Raw genomic sequence first — 24,573 nt, forward strand, 5'->3', positions numbered from 1 at the left:
CCTCATCAGAGGGATTCCGTTTCATCGACTCTCATCCTCTCCCACTGCTGGGGTCTCAGAATTTCATGTTGCAAACCTCCAGCAAAGAGTGCCTGGATTAGAGCTTGAAAACAGCTAACTTCAATTTCTTCTTTTTCCCAGTGCGCCCAACTGCTAGAGTGAGTGACAGGTCATCTCATGACGGCCTCACCACCCTTTCCTGTAAGGTCAGTGGGTTTTACCCCCAGGACATCACCGTGACCTGGCTGAGAAATGGGGAGAGCAGACAGCAGGTGACCTACTCTGAAGGCATCCTACCCAGTGGGGATGGGACCTACCAGACCTGGGTGACAATGGAGATTGATCCCATGATCAAAGCCCATTATTCATGTCATGTGGAGCATGAAAGCCTGTTAGAGCCACTCTCTGTCCCCTGGGGTAAGGAGTTTGTGTGTGTGTCTGTTTTCCTAGTGGGAGAGGGGGAATCTATTACTCTCAACCCCTGAAAAATTCTCATTTGGATTTATAGGCTGAAGCTGGAATTTCCTCAGGGTGTGTGAGGCCCTGTCCCTTTTGTCCCTGTCCCTCTGCAGTCAAGTTCTTGTGCTAGAGTTGGGTCCCACAGTGCCTGGGGCTCATGTCTTGCTCTCCAGTTTGCTGCCTCTGGGGCTGTTGGATAAATCTCAGCAATACATCAATGCGTCTGACGAAGTGGGTATTCACCCACGAAAGCTCATGCTCCAAAACGTCTGTTAGTCTATAAGGTGCCACAGGATTCTCTGCTGCTTTTACAGATCCAGACTAACACGGCTACCCCTCTGATCCTCAGCAATACAGTGTCTCTGAAGGGAGAAGATTAACAATGAGACATTAAGGCCTGAAGGGACCTTTCTTATCATTGGATCTGAGCTCCTGCATAGCCCAGGCCAGGGGGGAATCTCACCAGGGACCCCAGAATCCAGTCTGGTCATGTGGGGGCGAACTAGATCTGATCCTTCAGAAGGAGATGCCCATTCCAGATGTAAAGTCTCCAACGGATGGAGAATTTACCACATCCCAGGGGAAGCTCAAATCTGCCCCTTATTTCCAGACAGAATTGGTCTTGCTTCAGGTTGCAGCCCAGTCTCAACTTCATGCACTCGTGGGCCTGCCATGAGTTCAGAGGACGGGACTAGATGACCTCTCGAGGTCCCTTCCAGTCCTATGATTCAGCAGGTTCTCAGAAACATGGTTCTATGGGTCCTTCATTCTTGCCCATATGGCCAGAGAGAGGTGTTTAATTTTGGAAGCAGCTTGTTTCTGTGTGCAGTGATGCTGGAAGGGAGGGAATGGCCTTGGAATGGAGTGAGGAGGCAGATTGGAGCCCTGCATCAGCGGGGAGAGTCTCCTATGCCCCTAATACTAGAAAGTTGAGGAAGAATTTATTACACATGGAGCTGCCTTCCAGCCATCTTTTTGCTTGGTTAATTTGGATGTGGAAAAATGCAGGATTTGGAAGTGCAAACAATTTTTAAAAGGGTAGCCTGCACTGGAAATCTAGTCAGCAGATGGTTTCACATCAAAATCCTGCTACCACGTCCCCTGCCAATTTTTGTGTCATAAGTCACATTTCCTTATTCTCTTAGAAATTTTTTTCTTTTTGCTGTATTATTATGTAGATCTTTCAGAAAAAGGCAAAGCTGATTAGTGAAACTGAAAGTGTATACAGAACTTGGGGTTTAACAGGTGTATATAAGCCAAGAACAGTATTAAAATATCTCTGTCATCCCCTCTTCACTTCCTGCTCCCCTCAAAAAACACGCATTGTGTCTGTAACTCCAGTCATGGCAGGGAAATCCAGAGCTTTGAAGTCAGTTTCCAGTTTGTCACCAGACTCCCACAATGGGACCATGTTCCATTAGTCATGAAAGTCATCATGGTCAAGGGGGTATTAGGGGCTGGGGGCCAGGACTCCTGGGTTCTGTCCTTGGCTCTAGGAGTTAAGTGGGGGCTAATGGGTAAGAGTAAGGGGGCTGGGAGCCAGGTCTCCTGGTTTCTATCCCTGGCTCTAGAAGGGAAGTGGGGAATTGTAGGTTAGAGCAGGAGGTCTGGGAGCCAGGGCTCCTGGATTCTGTCTCTGGAAGGGGAGTGGGGGCTGGTGGGTTAGAGCAGGAGAGGCTGGAAGTCAGGATTCCTGGGGTCTGTTCCTGGCTCTTGCACTGTCTCACTGTGTGATCTTCAGCAAGTCTCCCCCCTTTCCCATTTAGAGACAATACTGACATCCCTGCTGTCCCGCAGTTAGGTTTATGAAGATTGATTAATGCTGTAGAAGTCCTCTATTTTAAGTGGTAAATGTTTATTACAAATTGAACTGGTAGAGGCTGGGTCTGGTGTCCAGGACTTTCTGTGGTGGGGTGCTATGCATGGTAGCTGCATTGGAAGAGGTGGAGGATTGCAGGACTCTGCCCTTATCTGGGGAGCTGACTGACTGATCCCTGCAGTGGGATGAAAGAGGGTTTTAGGGGTAGGGGGTGGATTTTCCCCCATTGATCATTCTCACCATTCCATTTCAGAACCAAATAACAGTCTGATTCCCATTGTGGCTGGAGTTATCATTGCAGTTGTCCTGGTTGGTGTTATAATCGGAGTAGTCGTCTGGAAAAAGAGACTCCCAGGTAAAGAGCCTGGGATGGGGGGATTCCCTGGACTTGGTGGGCCCTGCACACACCCCTAAGGACAACAGCAATACAGGAGCCAGTGTCAGTGCGATGTAACTGCCCCACTGTGGGACTGAGCTAGTGACCCCCAATGGGAGCTACTGGAGGGCCAGACCCAGAAACTGGGTGGGGTTACAGTTTATATGGGGCTTGGTTTTCCAAAGAGCTCAGCACCCAGTGGGCTGAGATCTTTGGAAACTCTGCCTCTTCGTGTCTTTCTCTTCTGCTGATCATGAGCACCTGGGACCTTGAGTCCATTACTGAGCGCCAGGGGGCTGTGCTGGGCCAGGGGCCCTGTTTCTGAGCTGTGGACACCGATTGCAGTTGGTTCCTGCCTTGGGAGCTGCAGTCACTGAAATTTGCCTTTTCTCTGCAGGGAGGAAGGGAGACGGCTGCGCTGTAGCCCAGGATAAGTGACGACAAACCCATCGCCTCTTTTCAAGTGGCCACCTCCGAACAGCCATCAATATTTGGTATAAAGTGGTATAAAGACTGTGCTGATGACTCCCAGATCCACCTCTGCTCTCAGTCTGTCTCTGTCTGTCTGTCCAGAGGAAAGGAGCAGGGCAAATGTAACACATTCTTAGCCCCTTACTAAAACTCAGTGTGCGTTTTTGGTTGGGTAGCCCCCCCGTACCAGAAGGAAGGGGAAGGGTGGATGGGAAACTGGGACTCTGAGACTAACAGTGCCCAGGGGCATTGGGGAGAGGTCAATGCTCCTGGTCAGCCTGATTGACAGGACAGGTAGGCTAATGAGGGAGTCAGGAGGCTGGGGGGTGAGGGGGGTGAGCTGGAGTCGTCTGAGTCAGACACTGGGTTTGAACTCAGGGGAGAGCAGGAGCCCGAGCAGACCTGAGCCAGAGATAACTAGAGAAGCAGCCCAGGGAGCAGACCTGTGCTGGGAACAGAGCTGCAGCAACCAGAGCCAGAGGGGCCAGAGAAGCTGCCCCGGGGCTGGAGGCAGAGCAGTGCTGAGGAGAGTGGAGCTGGGGCTGGAGCTGGAGCAGTCCACAGCTGGGTGCAGTGAGCAGATGGGGCAGAGTGAGGGGGGGACGACCCTGGGCAGAGTGTCCAGCGCAGGGAGACACCACCAGCCAAGATGACTTGGAGGGGGATTGTAACCCTGATAAGAGGGGCTGACACTGGGAAGAAGGATCCTGCCACCTAGAGCCTGAGGGTGTTTGGCCACCGCCAGAGCGTCTGATGCACAGCATCCCTGAAGCACAGCCATGGCCTGAGAAGAAGGCCTGGGACGTGTGAGGAACAGACTGTGAACTGCCCTTAAATTCCAGAGATGTGTATTTGTGATGTTGCCTGCCACAGAGCAGGGTGATGTGTTTTCCTTTCACCTTTTCCATTTTTCCTAATTTTTTTAATTGGTTGCTATTTAATAAATTGTATTGCTGAGCAGTATGTAATGATCAGTGGGTCAGGAAGCGTCCTGTGCAGAGGGAGCACCCCAGAGTGGGGACACCCCAGTCCCTGCCCTAAGTGACTGTTAGGCCTGAATAAAGATATAGCAGACAAAACCAGGTATGCCAAGCTGACCAAAGTCAGGCTAACAGAGGTTTGTGGGTAATCCCTGAGTGGAAATGAACTGAGAAGCAGCATGTCTCACGAAGCGCTGGGAAGAAGTGAGATAAGGGAGGGGCTGCATTCCTGGTATAGTACCAACTGTGCTGTGTTAGGAACAGTTCCTTTAAAGAACTTATAAGAAATCCCAGCCTCCCTGTTTTCACTCCTTGGTTCAGTTCTCTGTCTGTTTTAACTCCGCTACATTCCTAACTTCTGGTGCTTGCTAAGATATTGTTAATCACCTAATGCTGTAAAACATGAATTACTAAAAGTGTCTAGTTTCTAGTTGTTAGAAGAAGGGGGTGGGTTGCTCCAGTGAATAATTTATGACGCGACGGAACTGTCTATATAGGCTTATACTAAGATGTAAAGAGCGGGCTGGTTCTCTCTGGAGACGAGCTGCTCTCTGTTGATGCGTGCACTTGTCAATAAAGAGCTTTTGATCGGACCTTGCTGGTGTTACCTGTCTCTCTCGCGGTCAGACAACGAACTTTGCCGTCTGGATTAGTGTCCCTGACATGACCAAAACAAGGTTGGGGGTTGAGCCCCCCAGGAACCCTGGGCCCAGCTTTGTCTGGGGTACGAGGACTCTGCCACACAGGAGAGTGGGAGGGGAGCCCTCGAGGTCAGGCAGGGCTCTGGGTAAAGGAAGTGGGAGCAAGGACTCAGATCCTTTCGCTAGTCCATTTCACTGGGGTAGTGTATAAGCCAGGAAAGGTCCACACAATAGTGGGACTATTCCCCTGCTTACCCGGGGTTGTATCAGTCAAGGCTAGAAAGAAGTATGCTGCAGTGATCAAGACACGAGGTGATGAGAGCCTGGCTTACAGTTTCCGCTGGGTGCGTGAATAGGACTCTCAGACGTCTCAACAGCAGCACAAGCTCAGCATGGCTAAGACAGAGCTCACAACCTACCCCTCACCATGGCCCCTGTCTCCCCCACTACCTCTGTTCTCAGTCACTGCACACAACACCCCCATCCTGCCTGGCACTCAGGCCTGTAACATGGGCATTGTCTTCAACTTGCTCCCCTCTCTAGGCCTTCATATCCAGGCTAGGGCTAAATGCTGCTGATTCTTTTTGTTTATCATCCCTAAATACAGCCTGTCAGGGTGCCTGTGTCACTGCCCAGTGTATGTCCCTGCCTGGCAGTTCATGTGGTGTCACAGTCACAGACACACCCCAGGTGTTACCCCTTCACCACGGCTGTGTTCATTCTCTCCTTACAAAGCACCACAGGGCAATGCAGGCTGACAGCAAGAGAAAACTTCCCCACAGCCTTCACTGCTCAGCCCAGGCTGCCCCTCAGTAAACACCCACACAGCGACCTCACTATGCTGCTTCAAACCCCTCTTTAAAAACTTTTTGCAAAGATATCTACAAAATACTGACTACGGTGAGGCTGCTGGTTTACTGACACCATCGCCTGCCATGCCAGGGGCGGCTCTAGGCACCAGCCAAGCAAGCACCTGCCTGGGGCAGGCCATTTGCAGGGGCGGCAGGGATCCAGCGTGGGAGCTGAGAACCAACAGGGGGCTCTGGGAGCTGTAGTTCCCTGGTTAGCTCCCTGCCTATAGAGCCAGCCTTGGAGCAGGGAAAGAACTACATTTCCCAGCATTCCCTTGGCCACTACCAACTGGAAAGGAAGGAGGGGGACCTCATGCGGCAGCGCTGTGATGTGAGTGCACTGTGAATGGTAGGAGACCATATTTTTAACATTCAAAAAACAGGACACTGGGGGAGGGTAGCCCCACCCTGCCACATCCACTCCATCCGACTCCCCCCAACAGAAATCCCCCACCCATCATCCACCCGCCCCACTGCTCCCTGTCTTCCCTGATCACCCCTCCGGGACCCTGCCCCTAACTGCCCTCAGGACCCCCCCCTATCTAAGCGCCGCTGGTCCTTGTCCCCTGATTGCCCCCTCCTGGGACCCTGCCCCTAACTGCCCCTTGGAACCGGCCACCCCCTATCTAAGCCTCCGTCTCCTTGTCCCCAACTGCCTCCCTCCTGCGACCCATGCCCCAACTTCCCCCAGGACCCACCCCCTACCTGTCCCTGACAAACCCCTGGGACTCCCATGCCTATCCAACCGCTGCCCTGTCCCCTGACTGCCCACCCAAACTCCTGACCCATCTAACCCCCTTCTCCCTGCCCCTGACTGCCCCTCCTGAACCTCTGCCCCATCCAACCCCCCTGCCCTGTTCCTTGACTGCCCCCTGGAACCCCTACCCTTCTCCAACCCCCGAGCCCCTTTACTGTGCCACTCAGACCAGCGTGTCTGGCTCCGCGCAGCGCCAGACAGCTGCTGCATACATGCTGCCGTGCTCCCCCATGGAGCCACAGCCTCCCCGCCCACACAGCCCAGCACCTGCCTTCCAGATTTGAACACCTCAAAATTCAGGAGTGCTCAAGCTCAGTTTGGGCAGCTGTTACTTCATTTCTCCCAAATCAATATACTGATCCACTGTAACTTGCTGTAGAAAAAGTAGGATAAAATTGAGCAAGAAATGCTTCCCAGTGGTTATTAGGACTGGAATTGCTATTTTCAACAGCCATTGCCTTTTTTTTTTGTTGTTTGTTTTAAAAGGAAGACAGTGATATTGCATTGGCAAATTCCCCAGAGAAAGAAAGCGTGGAACAAAAGAATAATAAAGGCACCTCAACTTTTCCTCATTTATGGAGGACAGTCTTATAATACGCATCCAGAGATCCTCCAATCACACAAGCTGAAAATTGTTCCACTTTACTGCAGCTCTGTAACCATATGGGAACCAATCCTGTCTGTATTCTGTGCACATCCAAAGTTCCTGCTGAATGACCCACCCTGGGAGCGAGTTACCAGTGACCCAGGGCTGCAACGGAAGGAGGGTGCAGGTGGCAGGGGGGACAGCCCAGGGCTGAGGCAGCAGGAGGTGTGGGGGGGGGCAATGGTGGGGGGGTAGAGGGGAGCCCAGAGCTGGGGCGGCAGAGGGTGTGGGTGGAGGGAGAGAGCCCAGGGCTCGGACAGCAGGGGGGTGTGGTGAGGAGCCCAGGGCTGGGATGGGGGCCAGCCAAAATTTTTTTTGCTTGGGGCGGCAAAAAACCTAGAGGCAGCCCTGTACCATGCTGAGCAGTGTTCTGTCATGGGTTCCTTGTACTCCTCTGTCTGTCTGTCTCCAGCGGTCCTCCTGTTTCATACTTAGACTGCAGTCTCTTTGGAGCAGGGACTGTGTGTCTGCGCAGTGCCCAGCACTGTGGGAGTCCTAGTTCATGACTAGATCTCCTAGGCGCTATGGCTTCTTTTCTGCTGCTTCCTCTCTCAGGGCAGGTCTGCCCCACGGGGTTAAGCCAACCTAAGTTATGTAATGCCAACTATGTGATTCAGCTTTTACTTAAGTTTTTCCTTGTGGCTTGGGTGCTACTGCTATCGTTTAGGCCACTTCCACACATTTACCCTGGATGTCAGGTGTCAGCTCTGCCCACCCCACAATAGCAGCATTCAACCAAGCCCACAACAGTGGGTTACATCTCCATGGATAGAGTGTGAGGTGTGCACCAGAGTTTTGTATTATTGTGTGAAGCGGGCCTGGTCTACGCAGGTTTTGAACTGATTTAATTCTATTGATTTAGATTTCCGATATTTACCTAAATAAACTACACAATACAAGCACCTTTATTACCATGTAACGACTTCCACTAAGGGTTAACGATATTGGTTTCTAAGCCAGTGTTGTTGAATCACTACAAAACCTGTCTGTCAATCAGGCCATAGAGCACTTGGGGCTTAAATTGTGTTTCTTTTACAGTGCAGTGGCATTCTTTGTGACAGTGCACAGTCTCAGTGCAATAGGCTAATGTGCCGTGTGCAAGTTCAGGTATGTGAATGACATTCCATGCATTTCTGGAGTTGTAACAGGTACTTCTCTACCTAAGCGACCTTGAGCATCATCAACACATTTTTGTTTGTTCTAATATATTTATAATCCTGATTTCTACTGATAAAGGGAAACGCTAAACCCATAAAACCTGATGTCTCATACACTAGGGCAATAGATGTGTTACATCTAGGCAGCTACTCTCCTTCTGCTGAACAAAGTTTCTTTGGAATCAGATGGTTTCACAGCGTCTAAGCACTAAGCCCACAGAAATATACCTTTGCTCCCACTCTATACATGCAGATCTGATAACGATTCAATTGTATGTTTGCTGGAGTAGGGGCTGAATGTTTGTATGGACTTTTGTACCATGACTTGGCTCTGAGGATTGGGCTGCAGAGATGGGAAAGACCTATTAGATCCCAACTCATCCATCGCTCAGAGGCTATTCCAGAGTATTTCATCTAGTCCTAGATTTCAATATCCCATACTCCAGCCCCAGAGCTTTTTTTTGTTTGATAGATTCTTATATTTATGTTAAGGTCCAAGAATTTCACCCAATGACTGCTGCATCCAGCTCAGTGACTTGTGATTGAGCAGATCTTTCAGAAAGTGTTGACTCTGAGTGATGGAAAATCCACCACATTCCTTTGGAAGCTGGTCCGACAGTTAAATACCCTAAATAATTATTTCTTGTGATTCAACCCACATTTTCCCTTACTATCATTGCATTCACCCTCATTACCCACTTCACCTGAAATAAATTCCCCCTAAATAAACTGTTCTCCCTCCATGATGTTCGCAGATTTCAGGTATTTGTAGTGTGTTCTCAGATATTCTATGGGGTTTCTCTAGACTAGAGTTTGTTCCCCCATTTTAACTTGAGTAAAGTTTAGTACCAATTAACTCAAGATAACACATACAATTGTAAATGTTCATCTGAACATTTCACAAACATTTGTTGTAGAATACAGACATTTGTGGTTTACCTCAGAGCTCAGCCACAAATGGCTTGTCTAGACTGATTTAAGGTGCATTGTTAAAAGTCTAGTATAAACCTGGAACATTGATTTTAATGGGAGCTAGGCCCCTAACCTGCTTTTGCAAATTCCAGTAGGGGTGGGAGACACAAGGGGAACCTACACATCACAACACTGTCCCTTGTAGTGCCTGAGTTTTAAGTACTCTGCTGCCCAGTGAAATACACAGCCCTGAGTTAAGTGCCCAGGCTACCTGTGCAATTCACAGGGAGAGTTAGGTGCCCAAAAATGGGATTCACAGAAGCCAGCAAAAGGGGTGTGGTACCATCTATGCTATGCTGTGGGAAAAGTTGTGTAGGGGGCTTGCCTAAGCCATGTTCCTCAAAGGAAGTTTGGTACTTGAGTCTGGGTCCCTATCTTTGTACACCTGGGAGACAGAAGGCCATGTCCCTGTTCCACCTCAGACACATGGGGGAATGAACCTGGGTTGCTCATGTTCTGGCAGGTGCTCTAACTACTGGGCTAAAAATTATATGGGGGTGGGGGTAACGACCACGTTGTCCTCCTGTGGCTGTCTGTGTGTTTAGATGTGCCCTGATCACAGCTACTGGATCGGGTTCTACAGGCAGGATAGGCCAGGGAAAACTTACTCTGTCAATCCCGCTGGGCTTTAGGCATTAGTTAGGCAACAAGCTGCCGGCAGCTGTCAGGAAGAAGGTGGGTATGTTCATGCTCAGTTGCTGAAATTGAGATGCCTGAGTGACCTTAATGGCAGTAACTTAGCCATCTAGGGGCCTGCTGGGTTAGGTGTCAGCTGAGCCCAGATAATCTCCATCCAACAATATCAAAGGAACTGGCACATGAAATTGCAAATCCAATAGCAAGGCTTGTTATTGAATCTGTAAACTTGGGAGTCATCAAACTAACAAGCCTTTAGTTCCCTCAATCACTTTATTCCCTTTCTTACCCTTATTACCATCTGCCTCCAGCATGACAGAGTCTTGCTTGTGCTAAACTAGGTATCAGCTCCCTGACACCACCAGCCTGTCAGCCACCCATGCATTCTCCTTAGGAAAATGTTAGCCCTTGTTTTGCCTTGCAGGTTAACTATAGATGCATCTAGTCTGTAAATCCCTTTGTAGTGTTCCCCTGTAGTGTCCAACCCTGTCATAGTATAATTCCTCAATCTGAACCTTAGAGTTCAAATATGAGGTACTAGCATAAGCTCCTCTAAGCTTAATTACCAGCTTAGATCTGATAGCGCTGCCACCAGCCAAAAATTCCAGTGTTTGGCTCACTCTGGTCTCCCCAAAACCTTCCCTGGGGAACCCCCAAGACTCAGATGCCCTGAGTCTACAACAAAGGGTAATAACCCACTTCCCTTCCTCCTCTTTACCTCCCCCAGATTTTCCCGCTTCAATTCCTTGAAACACAAACCCAGAGAAATTAAGAGTCTCTCCCCCTCACCCAGAGGCTATGCAGATTCAAACCTAGTCAAGCTAACACAAAGAGATTTCCTCCTCTCTTTCGTTCCTTAACCTACCAGAGAAAACTTCAAACAGTCTTAAAAAGAAAGCTTTATATAAAAAGAAAGAAAAAGACATAAAAATATTCTCTGTATCAAGTGACAATAATACAGGCCAATTGCTTAAAGAAAATGAATTATAACAGCTTATTCCAAAAAGAATACAATTAACATTCCAGCATACCACACTGTATCAAAAAAAAAACAACAACAAACAGCTATTGTTTTATCTACCTTTGCTACTCACAATTGGAAACTGAAAATTAGAAGCTTGAAGTAGAAAGATCCCTTCATAGCTGAGAGGACAGACAAAGTACAGATCCAAACATTCCCTCCCTGAGCTTTGAAAAATCCGGTTTCCTGATTGGTCCCCTGGTCAGGTGTTTGGTTCCCTTTGTTAACCCTTTACAGGTAAAAGAAACATTAACCCTTAGCTATCTGTTTATGACAAACCCCCATCCACTGAACACTCACAGAAATACCAGGTCTCTGTCCCCAAACAACCAGTGCACACGCCAGCTTGTATGATTCAACTTAGGACCAGCACTGTGCTTAATATCACAGCACAGATACATTTATGAGAACAAGGATAAATTTATTACCAAAGATTCAAGAGACAATGAGCAAGGGTAATGGAAACAAATGATTACATATCAAACAAATTCAGAACACACGTTCTAGGACAGTGGTCTTCACTGCAAGACCCAGGAGCCAGTAGCGGCTCCCATTGACCCTAAGTGTGGCTCCTTAAGTTCCCTCTAAGAGAGAGGCCCCGGCCTCAGAGCTAGCTGCTGCTGCTGGCTGGGAGAGGACTGGGGGAATCCTCTGGCCCTGGGGCAGCCTGTCTGCACCCCAAACTTCTCATCCCTGTGCCCCCAGAGTCCCCCCAGCCAGATCTCTCACTCCTCACACACATCCCAACGCTCTGCCCCAGCCCTGAGCTCCCTCCTGCACCCTGAACCCCTCATCCCTGGCCCCACCCTGCAGTCCTGATGCCCACATCCCACACATTGGCTCTCACATTGCAGGTTTTTTGACAAAGTGCCCCCCCAACTTCAAAAATAGTGAAGAGCACTGTTCTAGGGACAGCCTAAGTGGTTTAGATGCTCAGCTCTCAGGTTAATGGGAGTTAGGAACTTAACCAGCTTTGAAGTTTTTGCAAGTTCCACTAGGCACCCAGCTGCACTTTTTTTTGCCTAAATAGTTTTGAAAATCTGATCCTAAGGCTTTGCTTACACTGCATACCATACAACAGCGTGGCTGTTGGCTACTCTTTCCTGGTGACAAAATAGAATCACCTCCATCGAGAGACAATAACTTTGTTGCTGGGAGCATGGCTCCTGCTGACAAAACACTGTTCACACCAGTATTTTTTCATGCCCCTGAGTGACAAAAGTTTTAGCGATGGAAATGTCAGTGTCGACAAAGTCTAAGTCTCTGTGGGTTCAAGTTCCCCATCTGTGCAATGAGGAGAATAGCATGGCCCTGCTTCACTGGGATGTGTGAGGACAAACACATTAATAACTGTGAAGTGCTCTGAAGCTCTGGTGGTGGGAAACACTAAGAGTAGCTAGCTAGATAGTCCCTTTTTGGAGGCTAGTGGAATCTAAGAATTTTCAGAGGCCACTGAGGAGAACATTCTGTTACTGATCGACCCCTCTGTTGATGGCCTGGAAGGATTTTATAATGGCCTTGTCCTCAGCCATCAATACAGTGACTTCTAAACCATTACTTCCCTGGCTCTTTCCCCCAGCTCCCAAGGGTTCACAGTTGCCGTGCAACAGATGAAACACGAGGGAAGGAGAACTAGTGTTAGACCTCTCAGGCTGAAGCTGATTGGTTTTCTCGTAAACAGCTGTTGAAATCTTACACCATAGCTCTGTGGGAGGCAAAGAAAAGTTTCTTTGGCTGCACCAGAGCATGTGCAAAGCCTCATTCGGCATTTTATGCCAAGTGGTGAAGTGCTTGGTCAGTCACAGCTGCCTTGTTGCTGATGTGAATGAAATTGCTGGTTACTTTTTGGAGATAACCAATCACATTCAAACCAAATTGTCTGTGACCTTTCAGGCAGGGCAGTGTCTGAGGGGAACAGTTCTAGGGCCTGATTTACATTGAAAAGAGATTTTGACAAAGCTATGGCACTCTCAGGTGTGAAAAATTCCCTCTCCTGAGTGAAGTAGCTATGTCAATCTACCCTCGGTGTAGACTTGTCTAGGTCAACGAAAAATGTTTCTGTCAACCTACATCCTGCCATTCTGGGAGGTGGATTACCTACAACAATGGGAAAGCCCCTTCTGGTGCTGTAGGCAGCATCTATACTGCAGTGCTGTAGCTACCAATGCTAGAAGTCTAAATAATAAAATGTGTGAACTAGTGTGTCTTGTGTGAAATGAGGATATTGCTATAATAGGCATCACAGAAACTTGGTGGAATGAGGATAATCAATGGGATACAGTAATACCTAGGTATAAAATATATCAGAAGGACAGAACAGGTCATGCTGGTGGGGGAGTGACATTATGTGTGAAAGAAAGCCTAGAATCAAATGAAGTAAAAATCACAAATGAATCACACTGTGCCATAGAATCTCTATGGATGGCAATTCCGTGCTCTAATAATAAGAATACAGCGGTAGGGAAATATTACTGCCCCCCATGACCAGGATGGTGACAGTGACTGTGAAACACTCAGGAAGATTAGAGTGCCTGTTAAAATAAAAAACTCAACAATAATGGGGGATTTCAACTATCCCCATATTGACTGAGTACACGTCACCTCAGGGCGGGATGCAGAGATAAAGTTTCTTGACACCTTAAATGACTGCTTCTTGGAGCAGCTAGTCCTGGAACCCACCAGAGGAGAGGCAATTCTTGATTTAGTCCCAAGTGGAGCACAGGATCTGATCCAAGAGGTGAATATAGCTGGACTGCTTGGTAATAGTGACCATAATATAATTAAATTTAATATCCCAGTGTCAGGAAAAATACTACAGCGGCCCAACACTGTAGCATTTCATTTCAGAAAGGGGAACCACACAAAAATGAGGTGATTAGTTAAACAGAAATTGAAGGGTACAGCACCAAAAGTGAAATCTCTGCAAGCTGCAGGGAAATTTTTTAAGGCACCATAATAGAGGCTCAACTAGAATGGATACCCCAAATTAAAAACATAGTAAGAGAACCAAAAAAGAGCCACCGTGGCTAAACAACAAAGTAAAAGAAGCAGTGAGAGGTAAAATGGGGCACCCTTTAAAAAGTGGAAGTTAAATCCTAGTGAGGAAAATAGAACACAGCACAATGAAGTGTAAGAATATAGTTAGTAAGGCTAAAAAAGAATTTGAGGAAAAATTTGAGCCAAGGACTCAAAAAGTAACAGCAAACATTTTTTTAAGTACATCAGAGGCAGGAAGCTGCTAAATAACCAGTGGGGCCCCTGGGTGATTGCGGGGCCCAAGGAGCACTCAAGGACGATACGGCCATTGCAGAGAAACGACATGAATTCTCTCCATCGGTCTTCATGGCTGAGGATGTGAGGGAGATTCCCAAACCTGAGCCATTCTTTTTAGGTGACAGAGCTGAGGAACTGGCACAACCAAGGAATTATGATGTGATTGGAATAACAGAGACTTGGTGGGATAACTCACATGACTGGAGCACTGTCGTGGATGGATATAAACTGTTCAGGAAGGAGAGACAGGGCAGAGAAGGTGGGGGAGTGGCATTGTATGTAAGAGAGCAGTATGACTGCTCAGAGCTCCGGTATGAAAAACCTGAGAGTCTCTGGATTAAGTTTAGAGGCAAGAGCAAGAAGGGTGATGTCATGGTGGGCGTGTGCTATAGATCACTGGATCAGAAGGATGAGGTAGACGAGGCTTTCTTCAAACAACTAACAAAGTTTACAGATCACAGGCCTTGGTTCTAATGGGGGACTTCAGTCACCCTGACGTGCTGGGAGAGCAATACAACAATACACAGACAATCCAGGAAGTTTTTGGAGAGTGTTGGGGACAACTTCCTAGTACAAGTGCTCGAGGAACCAATTAGGGGCCGTGCTCCTCTTGATCTGCTGTTCACAAACAGGGAAGAATTGGAAGGGGAAGTAGAAGTGGGTGGCAACCTGGGCAGCAGTGACCACTGAAGATGGTTGAGTTCAGAAATCCTGATCACAATGGAAGAAAGAGGGCACAGAAATATGGACCCTGGACTTTAAGAAAAGCAGACTTTGACTCCCTTAGGGCTGATGGGCAGGAACCCTGGAGGCTAATCTGAGGGGGAAATGGAGTCCAGGAGGCTGGCTGTATTTTAGAAGGCCTTATTGGAGGCCTCACGCGCCACGAAAAACCATCCCACAGTGCAGAAAGAATAGCAATATGGCAGGTAATCAGCTTGGATTTAACAGTGAACATCTTCAGTGACTTAAACTCAAAAAGAAAGCTTAACAGAAGTGGAAGAGGACAAGATCACTAGGGAGGAGTATAAAATTGTTAGGCATGCTATGTGGGGTTTAGTCAGGAAAAGCCAAAACCAATGGAGTTGCAGCCTAGCAAGGGATTGTGAACGGGTCAATGACGGGTTTCTCGGGTATGTTGTCAACAGAAGAAGGTCAGGGAAGTGTGGAAACGTTAGTGTAATGGAGGAGAAGACTTAGTGACAGAGGATGTGGAAAAAAGCTGAAGTACTTCAACGCTTTTTTTTTCTCGGTTTCACAGACAGGTCAGCTCCAGACTGCTTGCACCTGGCAGCACAGTATGAGGAGAAGGTGAGCAGCCCTCCATGAGTGGAAGAACAGGTTAAGGACATATTTAGAAAAGCTGGACATTACAAGTCATGAGTCCATGATCTTAATGCCATCCAAGGTGGTGAGGGAGTTGGCTGATGTGATTGCAGGGCCATTTGACCATTATCTTTATAATTCGTGGTTGATTGGGGGAGTCCCAGTCGATTGGAAAAAAGGCAATATAGTGCCCATATATTTAAAAGGGGAAAGAGAACTGGGAATTACAGACCGGTCAGCTTCACGTTTCAGTCCTACTGGAAAAATCATGGTTTAGCAGGATATGCCTCAAAGAATCCATTTTTGGCACTTGAGGGAGGAGGTATCAGGAGCAGTCAACATGGATCTCACCAGAGGGCAAGTATGCCTGACAACCTGATTGCCTTCCTATGATGAGATAACTGGCTCTGAGGAATGGGGAAAAGTGGTGGATGTGAGATATCTTGACTTTAGCAAAGACTTTCTGATACATTCTGCCACGTATCTTTGCAGGCAGTTAAGAAGTATGGGATTGAAGGACATGGCTATAAGTGGATAGGAAAGGCTGGCTAGATTGTGGCTCAACGGTAATGATCAACGGCTGCATGTGTACGTTGGGTGCCAGTTCAGTCGTTAGTGCCTCAAGGGTGTTGGTCTCTGGGGCCGTTTTGTTCACATCTTATTAATGACTCTGATGATGGGATGGAATGCCACCTCTAGTCAACTGTTCGCTTGATATACTAAGTGGGTGAGAGGACCTATGGACAATTGAGGTTGGGCAATTAGAAATTCGTGATTGAGATCACATGGACCAAGTGCAGAGTCCTGCATTGGACGGAAGAATCTATGCACTTGCTACAGCACTGGGACGAAGTGGCTAGCAGCAAGTTCTGCCAGAATAAAGACTTAGGGGTTACCGTGTGGATGAGAAGTGGATTGAGTCGTGTTGTGCCCTTTTGCCAAGAAGGCTAATGGTATTTTGGTGGCTGTATTAGAGTGACATTTGCCAGCGTTGAGGGACATGATTATTCCCTCATCTGGCACTGGTGGGCATCACCTGGAGTTACTGTGTTCCAGTTTGGTGGGGGGGGGGGGGGGGTGGGGGGGGGGGGGGGGGGGGGGGGGGGGGGGGGGGGGGGGGGGGGGGGGGGGGGGGGGGGGCGGGGGGGGGGGGGGCGGGGGGGGGGGGGGGGGGGGGGGGGGGGGGGGGGGGGGGGGGGGGGGGGGGGGGGGGTGGGGGGGGGGGGGGGGGGCGGGGGGGGGCCCCCCACTATAGAAAAGGATGTGGACAAGATTTGGAGAGTCAGCGGAGGGCAACAAAAAATTATTAGGGGCTGGGGCATAACTTACAAGGCGAGATTGAGGGAACTGGGCTTATTTAGTCTGCAGAAGGAAGCATGAGAGGGGGATTTGATAGCTGCTTTCAACTACCTGAAGAGGGGTTCTAAAGAGCATGGAGCTTGGCTTTTCTCAGTGTTGGCAGGATGACGAACAAAGGATAATGGTCTCAAGTTGCAGCTGGAGGAGGTTCTAGGTTGGATATAGGAAACGCTATTTCACTAGGAGGGTGGTGAAGCACTGGAATGGGTTATCTAGGGAGGTGGTGGAATCTCCATCCTTAGAGGTTTTTAAGGCCCTGCTTGGCAAAGCCCTGGCTGGGATGATTTAGTTGGTGTTGGTCCTGCTTTGAGCATGGGATTAGACTAGATGACCTCCTGAGGTCTCTTCCAATCCTAATACTCCATGATTCTATGATTCTATGGGGACCAGATGGTATTCACCCAAGAGTTCTGAAGGAACTCAAATGTGAAATTGCAGAACTGCTTACTGTAGTCTGTAATCTATCATTTAAATCAACTTCTGTACCAAATGACTGGAGGATAGCTAATGTGACACCAATTATTAAAAAGAGCTGGTTGAAATGATAATGAAAAACAATATTGTCAGACATATAGATAAACATAATTTATTGAGGAACAGTCAACATGGTTTTAGTAAAGGGAAATCATGCCTCACCAATCTACTAGAATTCTTTGAGGGGATCAACAAGCATGTGTACAAAGGGGACCCTGTACATATAGTGTACTAAGATTTTGAGAAAGCCTTCACCAAGATTCCTTATCAAAGGCTCTTAAGCAAAGTAAGCTACCATGGGATAAGATGGAAGGTTCTCTCATGTATTGGTAACTGGTTAAAATATAGGAAACAAAGAGTAGGTATAAATGGTCAGTTGTCAGAATGGAGAGAGGTAAATAGTGGTGTCCCCCAGGGGTCTGTTCTGGGACCAGTCCTATTCAACATAGTCATAAATGATCTGGAAAAAGGGGTTAACAAAAAGGAGTGGCAAAATTTGCAGTTTTAAGACCTAGGCAGACTGCAAAGAGCTACAAAAGGATCTCTCAAAACTGGGTGACTGGACAACAAAATGGCAGATGAAATTTAATGTTGATAAATGCAAAGTAATGCACATCGAAAAGCATAATCCCAACTATATATATCAAACAATGGGGTCTAAATTAGCTGTTACCACTCAAGAAAGAGATCTTGGAGTCATTGTGGAGAGTTCTCTGAAAATATCCTCTCAATATGCAGCAGCAGTCAAAAAGCGAACAGAATGCTGGGAGTAATTAAGAAAGGGATAGATAATAGATCAGAAAATATCATCTTGCCTCTATCTAAATCCATGGTACGTTCACATCTTGAGTACTGTGTATAGATATGGTCACCTCATCTCAAGAGTGATATATTGGAATTGGAAAAGGTTCAGAATAGTGCAACTAAAATGATTAAGTGTGTGGAACAACTTCCGTATGAGAAGAGATTCATAAGACTGGGACTTTTCAGCTTGGAAAAGGGATGGCTAAGGGGAGATATGATTGAGGTCTAAAAAATCATGACTGATGTAGAGAAAGTAGTTAAGGAAGTGTTGTTCACTACTTCTCATAACACAAGAACAAGAGATCACCAAATGAAATTAATAGGCAGCAGATTTAAAACAAATAAAAGGAAGTATTTATTCACACAATGCACGGTCAACCTGTGGAACTCCTTGCCAGAGGATGTTGTGAAGGCCAAGCTATAACAGGGTTAAAAAAAGAACTAGCTAAGTTCATGGAGGATAGGTTCATCAATGGCTGTTAGCCAGGATGGGCAGGGATGATGTCCCTATCCCCTGTTTGCCAGAAGCTGGGAATGAGTGACAGGGGATGGATCTCTTGATGATTACCTATTCTGTTCATTCCCTCTGGGGCTCCTGGCACTGACCACTGTTGGAAGACAGGATACTGGGCTAGATGGACCTTTGGTCTGACCCAGTATGGCCGTTCTTATGTTCTTAGGTTATTATCTTAGAGGGTATCAGAGGGGTAGCCGTGTTAGTCTGGATCTGTAAAAGCAGCAGAGAATCCTGTGGCACCTTATAGACTAACAGACGTTTTGGAAGCGTTGAGCTATTCGGTGGGGAAATACCTCGTCAGAGGGTATATGCTTAGAGGGCTTTGCCCTTAACGCACACTCCAATGTCTGTTCACACAGACAGAAAGCAGTAAGACCAGAAGTCTGAGTGAAGAGCAATGCAAGCGTTTAGTGCAGGTAATTCCTAGGAAAGAACATATCCATATAAGCTTTACATGAATAGCGGGAGGTCTGTTTCCCGAGTGTTCTGTTCCTTCAGCTCTTTTGTTCCAACAGAGGCTTACCACGCATGTCCTTCGCAGCTTCTGACAACACAGAGCTTTGCCTATATAGTCCGCTGTTCCCAGTACCTCATATTTCCCCTCTACTCAACTCTTATAGCAGACCCTGTCATATAGTATCTTTTCCCAACAATTGAGATCTAGAAGTCAGAATATAAAGGGAGTATATCTAGGCATGAATGCCTCTAGAGCTTAGAATTAATTAACCAGGTAGATGCTGAAATATCGTCGCCACAATCAGAACTAGAGTGTATGATAAACTCTGGTTCCCCAGAATCTTCACCTGGGGGACCACCAATGGACACCAGACACCCCGTGGATCGTTAATACAAGGAAGAGTACAACTCCTTGAATCTAAAACAACAGAGGCTTTGCACAAATCAGAAGATACCGCTCATATCTCCCTTCCCTCACCCAGAGGCATACGAATCAAGCTCTTGAATCTAACAAACAAAGAGAGAGAAATTTGATCTTCCCTTCTCCCGCAACAATTCCCTGGTAAGAAAATCAAAAAGACTCAATAGGCCCCTTAGCCTCAACTAGGGAAAAAAAAAACGGGTCCTGTAAAAAAAGCCTAAGAAACTTTAAATAAAAAAAGAAAAAAAAGATAAGGTAAAGTTATCTCATGTTAATCCACTATGTAATCTAGAGTAAAGTATTACAAAGGGTCTTAAGCTTAATAGACAATAGGCAAGAAAGCTTTAACTCCACAAAAATACAAGATTGAAATAATAACATTTCACCTCATATACACATTAAAACTAAACTACAACAGATACAAGGGCAGTTGCAAATACAGAAAACAAGATAAAAGACTACTGTCTTTCTAACCTTGTTCTTACAGTTTAAAGGACCAGAGAGATAAGAGCCTGTAGGTATGTGTTTGTCATCTCAAAAGAGCTCAGAGAATCGAGAATAACCCAAAAACCACAAACAAAGGCTTCCCTTCCTTGAGATTTGAAAGTATCTTGTTTCCTGATCGGTCCTCTGGTCAGGTGTTGTTTGTTAACCCTTTCCAGGTGAAAGAGACATTAACCCTTAGCTATCTGTTTATGACAGACCCAGATATACCCACCGTGCATGCCCCTTGTCTCACCCCTTACATTTTATGGTCATGTTTCATTTTGGAGGGTCATCAGCCTGGGGTCTTCATCCCTCCTGTTTTGTACCCAATGGGAGGGGTAAGGAGTGAGGTTGTGCTCTGGCCAAGGCCAGGCTTTTCTTTGTCTTTTAGTGTTTCTTATGCCTCCCCTCCCCCCAACCTCCTTGCCCGTCCTAACTGGTTGCTTGACCTTGGCTTGAGAAAGGAGCCAGGCAGCCTTTCAGTGTATGCTCATATATATTACACTCCTACCATGCCCTGTAACACTTCAACTGTTCTTATCTCTTCCCATTTTACTAACAAACCCATCTGGCCAGGCAGAAGCAACACACACAGCGTCTTTGTCTTTTGTTCACACACATATTAGTGTAAGATATAAGAGTATCAAAAGTCAAACCAAAATTCTATCTCAGGCTAACAAACAGGCCTATATACTAACAATAGAGAGACCTACATGGTCTGAGACCCTCCTACCTGAGAGACACCTCAGTTCACATGCCATGACACTGCTCCATTAGAGGTGAGTGGAGACACTCAGGCTAAAGTCCCATCCCTCCTTGGTGTGAAAGAGGGGCTGCTGGCAGGGTGTTCATTGGTCTGAAATTGCCTGAATCTCTCGGCCTTCTGGGCACACTGTAATCTCATCTGTTTGAGCAGGTACCACCAGACAGCTGAGACAGGTGGGGTGGGTTTTGCGGGGGTGGGGTGAGATGCAAAGAATGAGGAGATTTTGAATTGCTATATGTGGGGGATGGTAAAATATACTGCTGTGTTGTTTTGTGATGACTTTTGCGTTGGAACATGTAAAGTGTTCTGTTACACCCCCTTATATAAATCCAGATACATGAATACAATATATGTCCATGAAATAATGATACATCACAGCCCCATCAGTTAGGTTACTGGTGTTCTAATGCCGAGATTGCTTGGTCATTTCTTTGTTTATCGGTGAGCCTGTGTAGGGTTTGGTCATTGAGACTAGACCAGTTTCATTTTTTGTTGGCTGAAGGCTCATTTGCTTAGCTCAAAGTTTAAAGCTATTTTGAAAGAGCCCATTTGATTTTTAAACCTGTACTTTGGATACTAATGAAATTTTATCGGCATCATAAATTCTAAAAACCAGGGTTCTGCTCTCAGAATCAGAACTGTAGCTGTTCCTCATTACCCCAAAAGGCAGAGTAAAAATCTGATCTACTTTGAAAACAGAAAAAGTCTGATCTAACTTGAAAAAGCTTTGTGACCAGGAGCTTTCGCAAGCTTTGTGAAACAGGGAGTTTCGCAAGGGAGTTCTCCAGGTGAAGGAGGAGCAAATACAGCATCTGTGGGGTAAGTGACTGTCTGTAGTGTGTGTTTGTGTTTGGGGGTTACTTGCTGTGTGTTTAGCTTGTGTTTGTCTGTTTGGTTGGTTGGTTGTTTGGAGGCCGTGAGCTTCAACGGAAGGTCTGAAAGCTAGAAGACTCTGGTAATTGGTGACCCTTAATCAGTGGGCAGGGCATTCAGACAGGCCAGGGCTTTATAAAGCAGTGCACGAGCGACCAGGGAGCTTTGCGACCAGGGGTTGCTAACAGGGAGTTTCGCAAGGGAGTTAGGAAGAGAGCGGGGTCCTATGCTGGTTCTATCTGTGTCCCCTTATTCCCCTTAAAACCTATAAACCAAACTACATTCAAAACCTCTTGCTTTAAACCACCCTTCCATTAACTAGGAGACAATGCAGGCAGAAGCCCAGCAGCAGAGTGGGGGCTATCCAGTTTATTGCACTGAGTGCAGCATGTATGATTACCTGCCCTGTGGGCGGGTGGCGTATGTGCAGTCAGTTCAAGGAGCTCCTGGCCCTCAGAGACCACGTACGGACTTTGGAGGCCAGGGTGGCAGAACTGGAGGAGCTAAGAGAGGCAGAGACGTATGTTGATGAGGCTTTCTGGGACACTGTAGAATTGTCCCACCTCCGGTCAGACAGCCCCTGTGCTGTTGAGGAGGAAGAAAGCCTAGGAAGCAGAGCAGTCAAATGGGAGCCATACAGAACCTTCCCATATTGGACCCCTCCTTTCCGGATGTGCTGGGGTTCGCTCTCGCATGAGGCTACCTCTCCGGGGGAGGGAACTCCAGGTGCTAGGAAAGGCAGTGTTGGTAATGGGAGATTCGATCATTTAAGAAAGCATAAATAGCTGGGTTTTGTGATGACTGGTGGAGAACGATATGGTTGACTTGGCACCAGTGCGAAGGTTTGCGAATCTCTCGACAGCATCTAGACAAGACTTATGTGTTAGTGCTGGGGAGGAGCTGGTGGTCATGTACATGTAGGTACAATGACAGTAGGGAAGGGTAGGAGAGTGTCTTAGATGCAAATTTAGCTCCTAGAAGAGACTGAAATCAGGACCTCTAGGGTGGCATCTCCAGAAATTGCTCCCAGTTCCACGCACAGGCCAGATAAAGGCAGGCAGATGGCTTCAGAGTCTTAATGTGTGGATGAGACGATGTGTAGTACTGACGGAAAGCAGGCTAGGTTACACTCACCGATCATTCACATCCGATAGAGCTGTGAGGTAGAGCTTTTGTGGGACTATGAAGCGCACGCTCAATTAGCAGAGTAGATAGGGCCCAATCTATCGCCTACCATAAAGCGGCGCTGAAGCCATTGACTCGACTGGCTCAGCTATGAGCAAATCTCGCACAAGGTGTGATCTATGGTCTCCTGTTTGTGAAGAGACAGTTTTAATAACTAGTATGTTATAGCGACGGAAATGCGCGGCACCATGTGCAAGAGTATAGTGCTATGTGGTGACTCGGAACATATATGCATTTCCTTTAGGTGGAGAGTTGCATGATAGAGTAAGCGAAATATCACCATAGAACTTTATTCCGTGTATGCAAACGTGTATATCGCGCAGTGACAAGTCACTCATGATTGTTGAATATCACATGTAACGGGCCTAGATCATCATGATTCACCCCACAGTCACATAAAAGAATCTGGCACACTCAGAAAAGGGCAGATTCAAAATCAAAACTAGCGCGTGACTTTTCAAGAATGCTTGGTAAAAAGTGCTTGTTACAAGCCCATAACTTCTAGAAGTTATTATATTTATTAAGATATGCGGACCCTCTCAAACGCCTGAACTATAGATCTTGCCTGGATAATGGCGCCATTTCTGACAGTCTCATTGTTGATGATATACAGGATGGATCACGTGTAAAATCCTGGTAGTGACTCTTTTGTTAGGAAGCAATCTCAACTGGGACACAATCATTCTGGGGTACAAAATATATCAGAAGCGAAGAGAAGAAGCGATCACTAGTCATGGGTGAGTAGGAAGTCTATCTGGCACGTAATTAGTGTGGTGGGTAAAGAAAATCTATTAGAGTGTCAAGATATATTGAGGTTAATCATAATCTTACCCAGTGATAAATCCGAACAATGTTCCATAGAATTCCTCTATTCGCGATTAGAACAGTTTTGTTGTTTGCTCTAACTAGAGAATTCACCTAACATTAGGGATCTATTTATTCGTACCAACATTGACTGTCCAGGACAGTAATAGCTCGATGAGCATATATTCGCTAGGGGGATTAGACTATGGCTTTCACATCAACAACATTCAATCTGCAGACACCTGACATAGAGTATTGGCAGGAATTGTAATATATTCGCCCATATCTCCGACTGGGAAACATTTCACTTCAGGACAAAATGCAGAGATAAAATTTCTTGATGACTTTAAATGACTTGCGTCATGGAGCAGCTGGGATGTATGAGCGAATGAATCCCTTATTTCACAGGTGACTAACGTGTAGAGTGAGCATTACGACTTCTTACGCATTAATATTAGACCCCCTTCCTTTATGTAGTATATGTTGATATTGCTTCAGGGGGTGTAGTCATTGGTCCATATAGATCCAATGTGCTAATTATTAGACAGGATTTACACGTTCTATTCACCGGCTAGTAGAACCATAACGTTACTAATATAGTTCCACTTGTCCCATAATATGCAATGCTTATGACTGCTTTTGTGTAAAGAGATACTATTACAAGCGCCTATACACAGTCATGTGGCGATCTTTGCTATCTATACAATCAGGGAAGCTCACATTATATCTATAACATAAAAGTAGTTGTTAGTGTTCAATCACACTGTGCGCCAGAACTGCTATTTGTGTAATGGTTAACACGATGAGTAGATTAATGTGAAGACTCAGTACTCTAAAGGTAGTATAATTACCTAAAGACTCTTCGAAAGATAATGCAATAGTGGTCTCCCGCGTGTTAAAGCGAACAGCTCACCGATATAATGAGCGCCGAAGCTTCAATAGTATAGCACCAAACACTAGTTTATACTGAACGATCAACTCACTATACGATAAGACTATATACCAATTAATGATCATACCTGCCTCATATGAGTAATTCTTGT

General features: G+C 46.7%; 1 protein-coding gene across 4 annotated transcripts in view; it reads left to right on the forward strand.

Annotated features, from left to right (window-relative positions):
• Positions 1–4,698, forward strand: part of LOC116838520 (class I histocompatibility antigen, F10 alpha chain-like) — a 28,809-nt gene extending 24,111 nt beyond the window's left edge. For 2 of the 4 annotated variants that reach the window (XM_032803795.2, XM_075066020.1), the window contains exons 3-5: positions 142–417; positions 2,532–2,633; positions 3,052–4,698. In XM_032803795.2, the coding sequence (XP_032659686.2) occupies positions 142–417; positions 2,532–2,633; positions 3,052–3,092 (419 nt within the window). In that variant the 3' untranslated portion in view covers positions 3,093–4,698. Of the gene's footprint in view, positions 1–141; positions 418–2,531; positions 2,802–3,051 lie in introns of those variants that run through there. The other 2 variants (XM_075066018.1, XM_075066019.1) reach the window with 2 other exon arrangements.
• The last annotated feature ends 19,875 nt before the right edge of the window (positions 4,699–24,573 follow it).

This window comes from Chelonoidis abingdonii, chromosome 5, assembly GCF_003597395.2.
Source record: "Chelonoidis abingdonii isolate Lonesome George chromosome 5, CheloAbing_2.0, whole genome shotgun sequence".
In the NCBI taxonomy this organism is placed as follows: domain Eukaryota; kingdom Metazoa; phylum Chordata; order Testudines; family Testudinidae; genus Chelonoidis; species Chelonoidis abingdonii.